Source organism: Augochlora pura, chromosome 8 (assembly GCF_028453695.1).
Source record: "Augochlora pura isolate Apur16 chromosome 8, APUR_v2.2.1, whole genome shotgun sequence".
Taxonomy (NCBI): domain Eukaryota; kingdom Metazoa; phylum Arthropoda; class Insecta; order Hymenoptera; family Halictidae; genus Augochlora; species Augochlora pura.
The window spans coordinates 2,210,916-2,230,505 of record NC_135779.1 but is presented as its reverse complement, the minus strand read 5'-3'; the positions used below and the strand labels follow the sequence as shown (position 1 = coordinate 2,230,505).

The following is a 19,590-nucleotide window of genomic DNA, read 5'->3' as shown; positions in this document are numbered from 1 at the left end:
TATCTAAATAAATATACATTAAAAGGAAAAAATCGTATACGATACCTTAAAGTAGAATATATTAAAACTGTAGAGTATATATAAAAAATATAAAAAGCATCGAATAGGTATTCGAATGCTTTCGAAAGTTACAAAAATAAGCTTATTAAAGTTTGTTGTCACTAATTTTGTATCTCTGTTTCGCTCGATTTTATGTCAAGGTTATAGTATGCATTTTAACATTTATATACTCTATTTTAATACACGATAAAGGGTTTGGCGTAGAAATCAAGGTTACACCAGCGTCCGAATACTTTTGGGAGTCACTGTAAATAGTGGCTTTCCGTGGCGGGCCGGCGGCCACAATCCGCAATATTCTGCGGGTTCTAACAAATGAGCAGTATTAACATTTATATTGTGTGTCAGGGGCTTCCTTCTGCACTGCGAGCATGACTCATAACAGCCTATCGCGGAAGTTTTATAGTCATGTCCGTGCCGTAATCAGTACACCCCCGGCACTAGTGTGCTCGCGATAGCGTGTGTAACAAGTGTATCATTAAAGTACAAGATCATAGACACCGCGGAAAGTAGTTCACTTGTATCCCCACGCGGAATATTGTGTGCCATCGGTAAACATACGTGGTGTCCTCCACCTGGTCGGCAAGCGAAGTGAAACTTAATCCTCTTCAAACCTATCTTTCTTTTCAACTGCTAAAAACATTTACCTGAGTCGACTGGGTCGTATATCCCGCAAATACGTTTCCACGAAGGTAAACGGGTACCGTATTTTAAAAATATCTCCTCCAATAATTTTTATTTTTATTCGTCAACGCGACATAAATAGTATTCAATCTAATTTATGCACTACTAATGCGAATATTATTTTCTCACTAATCCAGTAAAATATATTTTAATTAATTAGACAATTTATCATTGCACTTGCGTAGCTGACAATTAATTACTCTTATATTAGACAATTTATTTTAATGCATATATATCAATGAGCTTATTACAATACTTGTGCATTAAACGATTTCCTATAATACGTATACACTAAACAATTGATTACCATACCATTAAAAATTAACACATTAAAGGCGGGGGATCTTGACGAAAGTATGCTAGGTAACGCTTCAAACGACAAAACATACTTAATACGAATGTAGTGCGCATCGATTGCGCATAGATTGCGCAATGAGGTTGCAAACGGTACTAATACGACTCCCGCCTTTAAGCTACAGTCGAGATAAATCGTAGTACTACGACTCCCGCCTTTAACGTGTTAATATATCACGCAGAATATAATTCTGTTTATATTTCAAAGAAAAGTTGAAAAAGTAACGGACACAGTTCCATCACTTTTCCCCAAGTTTCATTTCGCATACATAACCAACTAATCAAACGAACAGCTCGAGTGAGAATAAAATTCAAAATTCCCGATCGAAATTCAAAATAACCTAATTTTTCGCGGAAGAGCGCAGGGGGTTGTTGGTTCGCCGCGGCGATTGGCTGGCGAGGGTAGCGTGAAGGGGAAAGGGAATTCTAGTGGGAGATCGCGCGAGTGTATACCACCGGCTCAGTATCGTTCGACCAGCGGTCAGGTGTGTTTCGTAGCGGAAGTGTGCAGTACCGAGCAACCGTCCTTCGAAAGGTGAACCGTGTTGTCACTTGAATAATACCGCGCGGCGAACTGCGATCCTTCTTGAAACGGAGAAATCAAAGAACGTGGCGCAGTGAGGCATTCTCCGGTCTGTTGTTCGTGCGATGTGTATGGTTTCCCAACGTTCTGACATTCGACGCAAACGTGACCAGTGAAACACCGTACCCGCATGATCGTGTCGACGATACTTTCGAGCGTGACGGGTTTCCATCGGCGACACTCCAATGACGCCGGAAGGAACGCCGAGCTGACGGTGAGCAAACTTTTTCGAATTCTTGGCGACGCGTGCGCCGCGGCAAACTTCACGCGGCTCCCGCGTTGACAGTCTGCTCGTCTCGTTTGTTCAATGCAACTTCCACGTTTTCGGGATCGTCGATCACGCCGAACGAACTTCCTACGGAAAACGAACCGTAGAACTCGAACTGTCGTCGCTCTATTTCGAACCGAGTGTGTCGCGCATCTAATAGACACGGTCCCGTAGATTGTCATCTGATAGATTCGCCCGGACGTTTTACGAAACGTAATCTGACGCGGAATAATGAACGGCGCCGGCGACACGCTAAACGGTATCGTATTCTGTTCTTTTTATTTTTATTTCTCTTCTTGTAACGGAGAATCGTTTCGATTGTATTAAACAGACGTGTTTGAAACAGAATTAGTACATATTCAAATCGCGTACAGGGTATGCAGTAATTATGCAATTTTACGGAAAGTTTAATTCGATGCATGCAACTGATAGATGGCTGGGAAAGTAAAAATAGTTTTCCGGTATGCGGCTGGCAAACTTTTCGAGTTTCAAGATTGAATAATTGAGGTTAAGTGTCAGTTTCCGTTACGGGTGCGTTTATTCCAGTAACTTTTAGTTCGAGGATTAAATGGAACGCGATTGAAACCGGTTAACAAGCTGTCGAGACGCGTGCGAGACACGAGAAGCAATTCCGGCAGATTTCGTTCCCTTTCTTGCGTTTTTTCGTGGAGATAGCGATACGTTGTTCCGTTTAAATGATGGATTCGCGTCGCCCTTAATATTAGCCATTTCGGGACTCGTTTAGACCAAAGAAGTACAGCAGAAAAAATACCTATTTTTGATATTATTCTTATGACTTTATATTATATTCTACTTATGCGAATGGATCGTATTATCGGTACTTTCATTGTATTCGTGTCGCAAATCGTGTAGCAATCATGGTAGATAAAAATTTACGCGAAGGCCACAATTTAAACGTGGCGTTTGCTCATTTACATAGGGTCTAAAAATTAAAGCGTTCAACAATTACGTATAAATTTATTAGTTTTCCATGATACAGATCCACGGATTGTTCAAATCCATTCTATTTTGTAAACTGGTGATATTTCATGTTTCAATGGAATTATTTAAGTAGAAAGTAACGACGGACAATGATAAATAGACAGGTAATTCCACGAAACTGAAATGTTAACGATACAGGAGTTATTATTGGGCGATTCAGACCGGTGAAAACTCGTTTCCTTTAAACATGTAATCCTTGAAGTGTTAAAAACTTGCTTACCAGATATCTCGAACTTATAATTGCTGAAATTGTCGCGGCAAGATACCGCACTTTCACCGCACTACACGCGAACGATATTTATAACATTATACACTGCCAACAAAATACTTGAAAATATTTGTTCCAACTGCATAATAAAATTCAGCAGACTTCGCGTTTTCGAAGGAAAACCGTGTAGAAATTCAACACAGTAGAATTAAGAAGTCTTTTATATTCTTAGCAACTTAGTAGAGTCAAATAATGTTTATTTTACATAAGGAACCGCGGAGAAAATTTGTATCTTTGAAACATAAAGCAAAAGGTCTGTTGTCAAATTCCGACAAGTCTATAAACATTAGCAACATATTCAAAAAGCATCGTATACGCACAATGCGAATATACAAATTAATAGACTGGATTTTTCTGTAAAATAAAAATTTCTTACATTAATTTTAAGAAATCGAAACTCAATGAGAAGCTAATACTTTTTTAAAGAATCTTGTAAGTTTGAAAATCATACGACGACAGTTTTAAGTTCTTCTGATCTCTATTATTTTCTAAAAAATAATCCGCGGTCTAGTAATTAGTCACTTTTCATTACCTGGAAGATAGGGATATTTGCTGAATTAGTGCTGTGTAATTAACGTCATTGTCCAAAGTGTTAGTAGAAACAATAATCGCTCACACTAGTTTCAGGAAGAGCACAACGCATCGAATGTATCATTAGTATCTACCTCTGGCCTGCACTTACCAGCGGGTTCTGTTCAGGCGGTAATTACACCGATTATAGCTTCCTCGTGTTACGGAGACGCACAGGCGTGATTAAAAATACGGTGCAATTTGAGGATACTGTGGCGTCTCGCGTTGTTACAGTTTCGCATGCTCCTCGCAAGAAAGACTGCGCGCCGCGGAAATGCTGCACTCTGGGAGATATAAATTTTTCAAATAATTGTTTGCGGCATGATTTCCTCGGGTCCGTGTGGAACTGTTTAAAACGCGTGGTTCGCACGTCAATGATACACATTTCGAGCCCTTGCGCGGACGGGCCATTGTCAACGACAGCGACAATAGGGAACAAAGTAAACGGGCTCGTTCACCGCGACCGTTATTCATTGTTATGCGCCGTGACGTGGACCACGAGCGCGTTTAGCCTCGTTAAGAACAATTAAAAGTAACCGGCGGGACAGAGTGTTGCTTAATTGCCGGCCGCGAACCTCCTTAACAATAAGAGATCCAAGACATCCGCTTACGAAAATCAGTCGTTTTACGATTGAAAATCATCGTTCGGCTCTTCTTAAACCGCTATCTCCGCTGCGAAATGAACGATAACGTGGGATCAAATGAGAGAGACCTGAAGCAATTAATCTCTTATGCTCGAAGTTGTTTATACGTGTAAACAAGAGGCTGAAATTAAGAGTAGTATCAAGGTCATCGGAAGGTTCATCATTTCGATCGCTAATCTTTATAGAATTACATTGATTTCTATAAAACGTTAATTTACATAATATTTTCGCCGTGCACACTTGCATTAGTATAGTAGAAATTTGTAAAATGTAAATATCTTATCCGTCAATGTTTTCTAACACGTAACAATCCTTTAACATTCGAGTGTTTATTACTAGACTGCAACGGGGAAGGGGTGATTTTCATTTTTAATATTCTTTATACGGTTAGCAATAATCTACTAGCATTGTTACCCCTTGCGTCTACTGTTTCTTACTCCATGTCTTCTGTCGCATATTTAATAGAATGACCCAAAGAATGGTGAAATAAAATATAATACACCGAAAAATAAGTGTATAAATCTGTCGGAGTTTTATCACTCGATCGCGAACTGTAATCGTACCTTTAATTAACGGCGTTATCATTCCGCATAGGAAGCTGCCTTCGAAAGTCGCGCATATACCATTAATTGCATACATTGCACTTCGAGATCATTGCAGCGATGCCGGTACGTTACATCACTAATGCTAGCCACAATTGAACCAATTTCCTTCGCACTAATATTCCGACGATTTGATTGCGACAATTAGTGCTCTCATTAGCGTTCTCTCCCTTTGCGAGCGACACCGTGGCAGCCTGCGAATAAAACGGCCATCTCTTTGTCGCGGTCCTCTCCATTCTAGCTCGTTACAAAGAAACACGATACAATGCCGGGTTGAACGGACGGTTTACCAGATTTTCGAAAAATTCCGGATTTTCTCACGAGACTCACGGCGAATCCTCCTTTCATTCTCGCCGTCGCAACTACGTCGCCGTTTCTTCACCGCGAGACGTCGGGGCGTCCCCGTAACGAGGACGTGTTATGCAAATTCGCGGATATTGTAGCTGGAACTGCGGAACATAATAATTCGGATCCCTCTATTGACCAGAAACGTGGGAGAAAGAACGGGCATCTTGCGTTACGTCGCGCAGGCTTGTTAACAATTTCCTTGTGGTTTCGTCGCACGGTTACTCAGGATCACGACTTTCTTCGTCCATGGGCAAACATGGCCACCGTTTTTCTACGGTGCGCTGCATGGCTCGTCTAGCTTTACTGGCCGGTAGTCTATAAATCAGCTTTTAATTACACAGCTATCGTTGCCATGGTAAACAAATAGTTTTCCAAATATTATACCTTTCGCGATGAATAAAATCAATTTTGTTTAATGCCGTAAAAATATAGAAATGTTCGCGGCCGAATCACCGGCCGGGAAAGTGTTAATTTGAAGTTGAAACTAATCGAGCTTAACCCAAAAAGTAATTGCTATTCTCTTGTTGTATAACATATACGGTATAGATAAGCATATAGTAATTGGACAAGATTTGACCACATCGTACGAAAATATTTGGACTTCGCGTTTTTGTCCCGCGAGCCTTTGTTCTCGCCGCATTGTGCGTCGAGGGGCGATCGTGTTCGCGTACAGTTTCCTCCGCCGTTCATCATCTCGCGAGCAAACAGACCGCTTTGCTCAGTGTTGTTCTTCGACTCGCGTGGCAGCATCAAATTTGCTGCTCCGCGTCGAACTGTGAACGTATATGGAAGTCGAGAACAGAGGCGCGAGATGAATTAAAATTCTCCGTGAAAGTAATGACGGTGCATCGAGTCCGCATAAAATTGCAAGGATCACGGTGCAGTTGATGTAAACCTTAACGATTCAAGAGTTTCATTCACGGACATTTGTCTGTGTTAGAAATAGGTTAATTTCTAGTGTAATCAGTTCCATCTAGTTATTTTTTGGCAGCACTGGCCCATGCCGTTGTATAATTAGAATGCGCGTGCGTTGATGAGTTGTAGCAAGTCTTTTGTTCCGTAAATGCGACTCTTCCTTTTTCTTGAGCCAGCAGCCGTACGCGCAACACGTGGTTTGATCTTGCCCGTATTATTAGTACATATGTACATATTTCTATTCTGTGTTATATTGTAGTTATATTGTAGTTCAGATATTCATTCTTCTTAATTTCGTCTATTCCACAATAAAATCCTGACTGACAAAAAGTAAAATAGCGATTGGTCGATGATCGATGCCATAGTCCGACGGCACGCTATACGGGGAATCGATAAAATTCAGTTTGTTTATCGATCCCGGCGATTCCATAAAATCACTTTGCTCTTCTTCTACAATTTAGCGAAGTTTCCGTCTAATGGCGTGCCCCGTGCTCGATCGCCAGCCGCTTGCTAATAATAACCAGGTAAAGAATCGGCGATGGCAGAGATTACGGGGTCACGTTCTAAAAAACGCGAGACTATAAAAAAAGAGAAAGAGAGGGAAAAAGCCAAAGAATGATCCTCTCCTCATCTTGAAATTGAACTGGCTTCGTGAGAGGGGGGGGGGGGGCTATTCCCCGTCCACGATGATGCCTCTCGCGGAATCCCTCGTAGCGTCTGCGGCGCGACGGTGTGTTTTAATCGTCGATTGAATTAAAAATTTCCACGTGGAATTATGATTATACGGCCGGAGGCCGAGTCACGCTTTTAAGGCGAAATACTTCCACCGTATTACGATATTATCGGCGACGCGTTTAGGTCGTGCCTCGTGCGCGCCTTCGCCCACCGCGAAATTAACCGTTTCCCCGTCGCGGTAATTTCCTGGCCGGGCTCTCTCGCCGGGGCTATTTTATTGTTTAATAAATAATTTTCATCGTCCGCCTTATCCGCGACGGGGCCGGTCTTCGTGTCCGGTAAACATATCGTAACCCGGATAGCACTGCCTCCCGCAAAAAGTGTTCGCTCGAAAACCGTGAACCTGATCACGCAGAAAATATCATTCGCGCGTTCCTGTAATTCAGATTTTTTAAAATATGAATTTAATGTTTTGCATTGTTCCTGTGCTTTATCCTTCCGGCATACATATGAAAATTTAAAACGTGATCTACTAAATATGGATATTACTCGAGCGTGTTCGATTGAAATAAAATTCCACCCTTCTGTTAGCAATATTTAAACATTGAAGTAAAGCTGAATTACAAACAAGATATAAATTATCTGGGTCGCACAAGAATTTATCAGTTACAAACAAGTGTCAGGTAATGTAGCTGTGAAAGATGTTATAGCGCAAAGAGTTAAATAACTATCAAATTATGCGTTCCATGGAAAATTGTTGGATAGAAAAGCTTTGCGATTTTAAAGCGATGCATCAAGTATTTTTTAGGTAGAGACATCTCAATAGAGACATATGCCCTCGCGTGACAAGAAGGCGCTTTTCTGTTTACATTCCCCTCCTACTGACAAACCCACTACCGCAACCAACGGCTGCTATTGGCCTAAAGTAACGACGAAGACTGACGACGATCACTAGCGATCGGAAACAGCGTCAAGACGATTATTGCGTTTATTTCCACTGGAACAACCGTCCATATTAATTAATTAGAAATGAATTGGCAAAAACAGATTTCCATCGGACAGCATTAAAGCATAATTGCCGCGCACGCTGCCATCGATTATAGCAGAAGAGAAACGAATTTTTCGAAGACGGTAAAACCGGATTTCCCCCCTCAATCTCGCCGCGGCCTCCGCGACTCGCGCGCGACTTAAAGCCATCCAGCGCATTCGTGACGTCGGCCGAATCGCAGAACTACGATCGACCCTTTTTCGCGTGATGCTACTTTGTGCACGGCCGTGGCAACAAAGTGGTCTAACATACTCGCGGCAACTCGTCCACTTGTTCCTGGAAGCTTAAGGTGAATTTACGCCGGTCCCGAAGATCGGGTTGCCTTGTTGGTCGCTGGTATCGGTTACAAGATTAAGCTGGACCCCCGTACAAACAAACTGGACGAATAATAATAACAATGTCTTGTTTATGGCGGGCAACGGGGAGACGATACGGTTGTTACAGAAAATAGGCGGTTCGAAGAATTGTATAATAGGACAGAGCTAAACGTGTAATAACAGGCGACGCAGAGGCGAGGATCGAAATTACCGGTTTAACTCCGGAGAGAGACTAAACAAATAACCGTTTATCTTCGACCTTATTCCAGAATTATCTGTGGTAAAACGGGAATGATCGTCCGACGGCAATTACGAAAATGCGAATTAATTGTTTCAATCCTTTGCGGTCTTGTTAAGTTTATACATTGGTGTCGTGCTGCTAGGAATTCATAATCGTCGGACGAACAGTAATACATGATATGCAGGATTAAATAGAACAAGCAACATTTATTAATTCGTTTTTTAAGTTTAGATATGCGTAACACGATAATATGTTTTGATTTCATGTAAAAATTGAAAAATGAATAAATAGCTTCCAAATAGCACAAATACGTCTTGATTCGTAATGCAGGACGTTTCTAGGATGTTTCTAGGTCGTTCAGAAGATATTGGTCTGAAATAAGACGTCTTAAAGATGTTTAGTGCTTATTGGGCTTTGGTGGCTGAAAGTAGGCATACGCTCGCAAAGGATTAAATCGTAGAATGTTAATTTTATAAAAGCTACTCTAGACTATTAGGTAAATATTAATTTACTGGGAATTGGTGGAGCAAGCATTTTAATTTTGACTGCAAAATGAAGAAAAATTGGACGAGCCTCGATTGAAAATATTTCAAAACGTGGAAGGTAATCGGCTTGGCCTGTGGAAGGCTCAAACGACGACAGTATACGGACCAAGTAGTTTTCATTACGACTTTCGAGACGGGGCCCAAGGAAGTCGCCGTTAAAGAGCTGCGGAGCGAGCGGAATCGATAATAACGTTGTGCAGCGTGACACGCGGACACTTGACGCAACGTATCCGCCAGGAATAACCTTATCACGCTAAGGGATTAAGAAAAGAACAGTGGCCGGCCGATGGAAGGGTGTAAGATTCAGGGGTCTGCCCACGCCTTCCTTCTGAAGACCGCGAGCGCGTATAAATACGCTTGTGCGTCGAGCGCATTAATAGACTGCGACGCCGAGCGTACAGACACCGAGCGAAAAGCGTGCTCTATAAGTGGCCACTTGACGCTTTTCTCCATGGAGGTCGACCCGCGCGCTCTTCCACCTTCATTGTCCGCATATACACCGCGACGTGCACGAAGCGGAGGACGCGCGTTCCGCAGCACGGACACGCGCGAGCAAAGAGGCGCAGGCTGTGGCTCTCTCCGCTCCGGTCGCCTACGCCGGTTATGCCTTATTTATGAGCGCAACGATGTCCGTGCGCTCGCTTCCGAGTGCGGACAAAAGCCAAGAAAATATGCCCCCACGTGGAAAGCGGAATTCCGATCGCCGCGTGCACACGCGGACTGCACGCGTCGCTCCGGAGCGGGCTCGAGCGCAGCTGCGCACCTCCGAGCCATTCACCGCTCCGCAGGGGCGTTACTCGATCCGACGAATCTCTTTTTTTCGGCCTTTATTGTGACACGGCCGGGCCCGATTAAGCACGGGGTGCGATTGAAAGGGTATTAGGTGACTCGGCCGAGGGTGTCTGCTAAGTGCGGCATGAATGCGTTTAACCCTTTCGGTTTATTCGGGCGACGGATAAGAGGTAAGGATTAACGAGTCAAATTTTACTCGACATTACCGCGTAAATATTCAGTGGAACAAAAATTTGCATTGATATCAATTTATCCCAGTAGGTTATTATTTAAATAAGAATTTGTTTCTACGGGAATTGATTCGGAAGATACTTGACTTGAATAAAAATTGTAGAATTCTTATAATCTGTTTACACAGTTTATTAACTGATATTTTTCATTTTAATTTTGACAATCGAATTTCTTTGTCAGCTGTTCAATCGGAAAGTTAAATTTAGTTGCAACAAGCGGTCGATAATTATTGACATTATATATCGAGTAATCTTCGAAATAAATAAAAGCTTCAATCCGTCTTCGATAATTTTAACAATTTAAGTACAAGTTGATCGATTATACTAAATTGTACCTGTAACGTAATTGAACTGTACCAATAATCCATAAAGCGTATAGAGTACTTAATATTTCAAATAAAAGAACAGTGGTAATCTAGAAATGATTTAAATCGCTCGGTATAACAGAGGATACTTGATCGAATAATCTACTCTAAAAAAAAGTGCAACGAATTCTAAAAAGTACCTCGCGTACCTGCACCTCGAACAACGAACAATTTCAGCGCCCAAGCGAATAATATGCCAAACTTATAATCCCCTACCAACCACTAGGAGCCAGAAATTAATTAACAATCCGATCCGTACGAACCGTATAACAATTTAATCCAGTTCCCGCGACCGAGCCAGCGAACGCCCAACAAACATTGTAAATTACGTACAAATAGAAAACAGAAACGAACAATACGGAACACTCAAGATCAAGGTACCATAAAGTGGCAGAAACTTCTTTACGGCAACGTCGTAAAAAGACGCGGGGAGAACAAAAAAAAAAAACGAAGAAATAAGTGAAGTTCAAGGAGCAGTAACGTTTGCTGTTATCTACGTTAACGAGGAAGCCCAGAGAGACCAATGTGTCCGTTCTCTCTTGCACGCGGCGGAATTAATATTGCGCTCGCGGAGCGTTATCGCTATTAACGGTCGGCCACATGCAAATGAACATTGCAAAAACGGTTGTTGAATAGCACGCCGGATTGTTGAAACATTATTACATACTTAACAGGGCAGCATGTTAACAATAGGTTTTTTGCAAAAGCGCACCGCCGGACCGGGGCTCCTCGGTTCCTGTTCGCCTGGTAACATTAATTTATTGGCTCGTTTTAAAGCGTGGCGCGAGCAGACGCGCGCGCGCGCGTACTTTGCCCGCGGCGCGTCGATGCAAAAATGCTTTTGCAATGGGCGCACAATGGCGGCGAAAGTATCGAGTTCAGGGACACGGTGTGCCACCGGTGATATCTCTCCTTCTCTCTCTCTCTCTCTCTCTCTCTCTCTCTCTCTTTCCCTCTTTCTTTTCGTCTTGCTCCAAGATCGAGCGATCGACACGGATCCGCGAGAAGAACGCATTCCAGGCCATAAATTAAGCAACAAAATTTAAGTAAACAATCGCGCCTCGCGATACGTTCCTCCAAGTCAATTTGTTCGCGGAAGGACTCTGTGCAACCTTATTGCTCCCGAAGAATCGCCAGGTTGCTCAACGAGGCTGAATCACTGTGCAGTTATTCCTCGCTTTGTTCTCAATTGGTCAGGGCGAAGTAGACCTTTTAGTTCGAGTCTATATTCCATTACCTAAAGTATACAAAGCACCAATATTTTTATTGGACAAGTAAGTAGACCAATTCGGCAGGATCGCCGTAGCATCCTAAAAAAATAGATTTTTATTCGAGAAATCGTTACAGTATAACATGTCATCCATCTTTTTGGACCAAAGATGACGTTCGAAGTAATTTAATGTATATTTCCATAGAAGATAGAATGTAAATTTGAAACTTTGTCAAAAATAATCTCATCATATCAAAATATCATCTCCAGAAGATTCGTACAGTTCTCAAGTTCTTTACTTCTAATTAACACTTTGACTATCTTATCTCCCTCTCTGACATACATTTATTATAAATGTGTTTTATAATAAATTTTTAATAGAAGCTTATATTCATTACTTTTAAAGATATATGTATTGGCGACGACATTACTTGTGTAGATTTATCAGTAAGTTTTTATACTGCTTCGTTCATCATCAGGATATGTTCTATTATTGCGTCTTTTTAGTTTTCGTAGGCTGCGATAGATCGTGGTAAGAGCGTTGAAATATTAGTTTGAATTTTAGGACGCGGAAGAATTTTATTTTTCAGTTGTAATAGAGTATAATGAAACTGTTGAAATACGACAACGGTAACTCACGGAGACAGCGATATATTCGGAGACAGTTTGCCGGAAAAGCAGCCAAAGTGCTTTATTATTGTGACAGCGCTATGCTGCATATAGCTCGGGTGCCGTTCGATAAAAGTTACGTAGTTGGAAAGTTTCGTCGGTCCCATCATGCTTCGCGAACACTTTGCTCTCCCGGATTATCCCCTATTTTCTGTAGTGTGAAATTTCTTTCCGGATAAAAGGCTTGAAAGCGTTGTCTAAGAGATGATGTTAATTAACCCAAGAAACACAGCACGTGCATTGTTCAAGATAGCTGTTGCGACGTACATATGACAATAATTGGTAGAATGAACGTAGAATACTGAATCCTTGACATCGAACAACTTATCAGTTTACATTACGCTTTCTGAAAAATAGTATCTATTCTAACGATCAATATTTACAGTTTAATTTAGATTTGTCTCAAGTTTTATATTAAATTTTTATTATTTTCTTCGGTTAATTGGTAAACCAACGACCAGCTGCATTCTAACTTTTCTTAATGACTTCTGAGGTAAAGTGCGCCCTCGCGCATGATGCGGTTAGGTTTTCCATCAGGGCTTCGTTTTTAGAAATAGATTGAAAAACGGACGACGAAATTGGTCGGCGAATACGATTCTTTTAAACCCTATTGAAACGACTTTGAATGTTCATAATGGTAACGCAAAATATATTGTTGCATCTCTTGCATTACCACTCGAAAGGGGAAAAGGCACGCGATCTCCAAAAATTATTTTCAAAATATCACGAAAAGTGGTATTATCACCCCATTACTGTGGGGTGACTATTACTGTGGTTTGTTTTCGGAGATAATTATGTTTATCGAATGAAACACTAAATCTCTGCATTCTTCTGTTTCATTTATTTTTTAATTGAATGTCTTTATTCGATAAATATAAAATTAATTTGTATATAACTATAAATTTTCATTTTTAAATATATGAAAATAAAATTTATATGTAAATAGAATTTATATATAATTTATATGTAGATAAAATTTATATATTATTGATAAAACGGAAAACACAGTAATTGGTCACCCCATAGTAATGGGCTCCACTGCTCTACTCGATAGAAGCCATCGAAAGGATTGAACGAAATCAAAATACGATTAGCGGAGACAATCCGGAAGGACAGATGGTCAAAGCAGTCTCCCATAATCCCATTATGCGGTGGAATGACGGCGGTATCCCGGAACCCGGCCGCACCGGTTCATTTCCATTTCCGCGGATCGCCGCCCGCACAATGGCCACATTCTGTTTCCCGAATCGTTGACAGGCCGACCGCTCGACCACGCAGGTAAGCTGTGCACACGTGGCCGCTTTGGCGGTGTGGAACGGCGCGTAACTCGCGGGCTCGGGACTCTCGAACGCGCGGCGACAAGCGAGCGCACCCTCGCCGCTTCGTTCACGTGTCCCTCAGCCGTCACGCACGCGTGTGTTGCTCCCGCGGCGTTCTGCAACGCGCTCACGTGGTCCGATGCTGACACACGCCGCCGCGTGTACACGCTGCCGTCTTCTGTTCGCCTGGTACACAAGCGATCAAGACGTTTGCGCAAATCGCGAACCGCGATGCGACGCGCCAGGCCGCGCCGAGCCGCGCGTACGCGCGACGCGACGCACTCTTCTCTTTTTCTCTCGCGCCTGTCTTCTGTCTTCCCTTTGGCCAGCTGACGACGACTGCGCACGATCATGCCCTCTATATACAGTGACGCCCAAAAGTATTCAGTCACTTTAAACAAATTATACACATTAAAAGGAAAAAATACTTTACGGTATATTAAAGTGGAGTATATAAATAATTCTCAAGATACAACAAATTTTCGATGTAGTATAGAACGTTAGCTACGTAATTGAAAAAATATAAAAAAGACAATATATTTCAAGAAGTTCGCTAGTTTAAAAATTATTCTTTATTTACAATCGTTTATAGTATGTATTTTTTCTTGCAACTTATATGACTGAATTCATTTTATGGGAGTGAACAGTTATGTATAAGACACTTGTAAATATAATTTGATATCTTGATGTGTTAATGCATCTAAAGATGTTTTAAAAATTAAATTGATTTAATATACCGTAAAGGATTTTTTCAGACTAGTTTTTAGAAGTCAGACAAGTGTCCGAATACTTTTGGGAGTCACTGTACATGCGAATCAAGAAGTACTCGGCTCTAGATAACGACGCTGCCGCAAATTCTAAGCGTACAGCATTAACGCGTCAGCTGGTCCAAGAAATTCGGAAACCTGAGCTAACATCGTCTATCGTTGCTTTCTGTTATGGAATGGTTCGAAGCTGTATTCGTATTAGACTGAATTTTTAATAAATATTATCGAAGCACTCGTTGGATGGAAAATGTTACCACCGAGTTCCCACGACCACCATAGTCCCCATTACTCTGGTATCTGGAGTACTGTACCCGAGCAGTGTGCCGTGTTTATGAAATTCTAATTTTCAACTAGAGAGTATCAGACAACTGTAACCATAACTGTTCACGGTGAAAACCGACGGGCGTGTTAAGATTCGCCGGTTTTACGTAAGAAGCGGCACCGTGAAATTTATTCCACCTTGGCGTTGTTCATTCATCAGCCGTGTCAAGTTCGTTTCTTCCAAGTCGGCCATTTTAAACGAAACAATCGGCGCGCAATGGGGCATCTCGCTTTTCCGAAAAATGACTTCGTCGTAACTCCGTCGTTTTGCCGCACCGTGCGGCGTTCGAACCGCAACGACGGTGATTCTGTTCGCGGAAGATGAATAACATTTTCACGGAGTAGCATAGCCGGGAGAGTATTCGTTTATGAAGTGAGAACGGCGGCCTTGAACTCAATAGTTACTTCGGTATAGATTGGTGACTCAGTGATCCCTTATGTAGACGTCCGCGATTCCTGCTACACAATATCCAGACGCGCGCTGTTTTTACCTTGGGCGCATTATACTTATCCGCGAAGACGAACCCAGTGACTTCGGTTACTTCGGGTACCGCGACGCTATAATTTTCTATAGTCAACGTAATCACGGAGGAGTATCCTAACTATACGTCGCCCGAGGAATAATAGAAGCATTAGTTTCATTTAATTTCTACGGTGGAGTTCACCGTGACGGACGTTAGCCGCGTGTACGCGAATGGAAGAGTCCCATTCCTCGACTATTTTTTTCCTGCGTACGCTGTTCTTCGTTGGAACGCATTTCCGAGAACTATTTCGAGTAGCCGCGAAAACAATTAGTTCCGTTGGACGTGACCTTGACCGAATAAGTTATGCAGGATAAAAATACGAGATCGATACGGCGACGCCGTGTCTTTGAAAGCGACGAAAGGCGAAACTGGGAAATCGAATTCAGGTCTGCTATAATAAACATTGTACCACCACAATTTTTAATGTTACACAAATGTTTCTATAAGAAATTTTTCGATAATCCTATTTATCCAAGCGAGCATTAGACATTGTACAAAGTTGTAAACACCATTTTGACGATATTATAAAACAATACTTAGTTACTGTTTCCTAACTATATTTAATTGTAACAAACACGAGCCAAACGGAAGTGTGTTTGTTCTTCTTTTAACTTGTTCAGCATAAATGCATAAAATCCAGAGATCAGTTAGAATATTATACAAATGATGGAGGAATATAAGCGCGCGACTATATCAACAGTAAATATAAACACGAGACAATAGAAGTCTTTTAGATAGGAAGGTCGAACGCCGTTCTCACGGCAGAACTGTTCACAATAATATTTACACAGAGCGCAACGAAAAACGGCTTTCTATCATTTAAATACAAACGATAGCATCGCATATATTCTCATACATATTTCAACAACGTCCACCGCTTTTTAGGATAATCATATTTTTGTCCGACGTTCGTATCCTTGTTAATGCGTGCCACACGGTAGAAATTTATTATGCCGGGAATGTGTCTTTTTTAACAAGACGTAGGTCGCCGAGACAATCGCTTCATTTGAATGATAATTGGCGTCTACGAATTAGCAGAACGAGGGAACGCGTTCACGTTCCGCTGAAAAGAAAAGTGAAACGTTTCGCGATAGAAAGCAAGGGCATTAGTGCTGTTTGCCGGCGCAATTATGTCTCGGGAACGCTTGCGCGGCTAAGTGTCCAGGTTTTCTTTCGAACGGGGCTTGGTTTACGGTCATTACGATCCAGGAAAAATCATTTCGAATTACCTGTCGCATAACCCGACCCACGTATCGCAATTACGTGGGGGAGCTTAATAACGCGAGTGACGATGATCACACCGACGCGAAATTAGACACGGTGCCTTAGTGTGCTATATTTAATCGCAAATAATACCGCGGACCTAACCGCGGATTTTTCGCGACAAGTTCAGCACCTTTTTTTGCGGTATGTTCCTCGACAAAATTGCACTATAAACGCGAAATTGTTATTCATTGAATTTTCTTTTGAGGAGCCTGTGCACCATTGAAAAATAATCACTTGCGATCGCCATATCAAGAGGAAAGAGGTGTCGTTTATTTATTAAACATAGTTACCTCCTAATTTTACAGAATCTTAAATAAGAATATAAAAATATAATCTTTATACTTATATTATATTGCTGCACTATAAAATAATAGTTTGTATACAAAGTAATGATAAAGTCATGGTTTTTATCCCCTATTACCCCTGCTCCGTCGGATGGGTAAAGCCCATTAAAAGTCACTCACCGTCAACATTAATCACCTTGGGTTTCCCTTAGACTAATTATTACGCAAGCTCGATCTATACACGACTTATGAATGAAGAAGTTTCATCATCGACACGTAGCAAACATGTTGAGATTAGACGTTCTATTGTTTCTGTTTTTTTTTGCTTTCCATACAAGAAACTTCAAGGACGAGTATTCTCCGATGATTATTTTTCACGACGAATATTACATGCGCATGCAAACATCGACGCATCCTTCGTATCTTTAGGTGTTCGTAATAGACACTCGGCAATGTCTTCTTTCGTAGCCGTTCCTGTTAGTAAAACTGAGACGAAAACGGGCACCGTGAAAGCACGTACCAACAGGCGGCACGCAACACGAATTCCTCCGCGAAATTCTTGACTTCATTATGACAGGTACAATAATTACCTCAGAATCCGCATTTACGTACAGTCTGCGCGAGAACGGACGCTGTAATTTCGAATAACGCGAATGTTTACACTGTGTGCTGCACGAGAAGCGCTTTGTTCGTAATAATTGTTAGATTGGCTCGCAAGCCGTTTTATTTCTTTAATAGGGTATTCGTGCAACGAGGCTTCGATAAATGTTACAAATAGAATATTGGAAAATGGTGGAAAGGGTGTGAAGCGAGAAATTGGTACCGTGAAGAATGTACGTAAATTAGTTTAAAAAAGCAACGAAACGTTTCGGCGGACGCGATGCAATTTAATAAAAAATAATGTAACACGCTCTGTGTAGAACGTGTATCGATTGTGTTTCTTTTTCTACGGCGTGTATTTTAAGCGTATGACAGTTACAATATGCTACGATGGAACATCCTGTATAATAGGGTACCGAACGAACGCGACAGAAAAAAATGGTTTGGACGTCACAACGGAAGTTCAAACCGTTCACGTTGTGAAGCCATAACGGGACGATCGTTTTAACTTCGTACCAACTGTCGTTAGCACTCATCGTCGCGACTCGAGTCGAAAGATTGAAATATCGATGCGAATATCGCTGCATGCGTCGGCGCAGTACCTTCCAAAAATATTTAGGATCAAACGAGACATCGAATTTTTTCCTTTATTGTTTATAGCATTCTATGTTTTTCGAGTACGAATTTGATTTGTTTCAATTTCGATTTTATTCATTTCTCGTAGAAATTCATTTTTTATTTTCAGTGGTAAATGTTGTTGCGACATCTATCTGGATGCCTTTATGAGGAAATTGTCGCAGAAGTTGTTTCTTCGACGGATCGAAGATGGCAGAAGTTTCATTTAATTTGAAACGTCGAAAGGCTTTCGCCCACGTGTTCGCCGCTTCGGTGCATTTAAAGTTCAGGGATTTTTCCAGCGAAACGTACGTTTGTTCCACGGTCGAGTTCCACGGTCATGGTTAATATTAGCTAATTGATCAAGAGACTTTCTGGATCAGTGATATTAGTTTCGGTAGGCCAAGCATTTTCACTGTGAAACACTTTCTCGTGAAATTACCAATATTCCGCGACTTTTTTTTCCAACCAAGACCAAGCTCGATACTGATAAAAAAAACAATTCTGAAAGTTGCCCCATCCTATTTGACGAATTATCGAACCTTTGGCGCACCCTTCTAGCAAATAGTTCACGTTCGTATCGTAACATTGAATAAAAATTAAAAAATAGACGTTCGGTTCAACGAAAAAAAGTTGATTCGGAATTCTATTGTAATTGGAACTTTATTTGATCCCAATTATTTAAATCAAGGTTGTGCGAAGGTCATAATGTAGTAGATCGTTGTATTCATTTTTTCATCGTACCACATATTATGAATACAACATACAACATATTATGAATACAACATAATACAACATACTATGAATACAACATACAACATATTACGAAAACACTAGTAAATATAATATACACAGAAATAGAGTAAAAAAAAGGTAACAAACAACAGTTTATTTTTACAATGTTTACATCAATCGAAGCCCGGCACATTGCGCGGGGGTAACCTTTGGGGTGTTTTCCGTGTAAAAGCAGCCTATGTGCCGCAGAAAATTCTCGCGGCTTCACAGACTGCGCCGCAGCCTGTGAAGTTGCCATGTTTGTAGGTGGCTAGCACGATTAAATTAAACCCACGAAAGGTTAAACGAGCAATGAAAGCTTTTCGATCGGCAGCACAAACGGCCGAGATTACCGCGGAGCGTGTTCCCACTTGAATATTCCACCTTGAAAGTTAATTAGCCGCGGTTCTGGCGTTATCATTGTCTCTCATTGTTCTGGCGTGTTTCCTGGTCGGTATCGCTGGCATCGGAGCCCGCATCTCGGCGCGGCTTCGCTCAGCTTCGCACAGCTTCGCTCGCCACCGCTCGGCACCGTTTCAGCTCCGCTCGGGCCAGCTTCGCGCTGCTCGGCACGGCGCATCACCGGAACGCCGGTGCCGCGCGGCGACGCGTGCGGGTTTCACTTTAAGAGACTGGCAAGGGTGCATCCAAAGGACGTCAGCTGCACGTTGATGTCTGGCGCAGACGTAATGCCACGCGTGTATCCGGAGAGCAGAATGCACGTGGACGTGGG

At 41.8% G+C, this 19,590-nt stretch overlaps 2 protein-coding genes across 6 annotated transcripts in view; one reads left to right on the top strand and one right to left on the bottom strand.

Annotated features, from left to right (window-relative positions):
- Positions 1-19,590, top strand: part of LOC144474435 (uncharacterized) — a 67,829-nt gene that overhangs the window by 8,878 nt on the left and 39,361 nt on the right. Inside the window, exon 1 of one of the 5 annotated variants that reach the window (XM_078189261.1) lies at positions 1,177-1,892. The exons of 1 other annotated variant lie outside the window; for it this stretch is intronic. In XM_078189261.1, the coding sequence (XP_078045387.1) occupies positions 1,809-1,892 (84 nt within the window). In that variant the 5' untranslated portion in view covers positions 1,177-1,808. Of the gene's footprint in view, positions 1-1,176; positions 1,893-2,094; positions 2,206-15,459; positions 15,705-19,590 lie in introns of those variants that run through there. 3 more of the 5 variants (XM_078189265.1, XM_078189269.1, XM_078189268.1) reach the window with 3 other exon arrangements.
- The window catches only part of LOC144474441 (CIMIP2 protein CG18335), a 39,374-nt gene that overhangs the window by 11,998 nt on the left and 7,786 nt on the right, over positions 1-19,590 (bottom strand). The gene's annotated exons all lie outside the window — the stretch shown is intronic.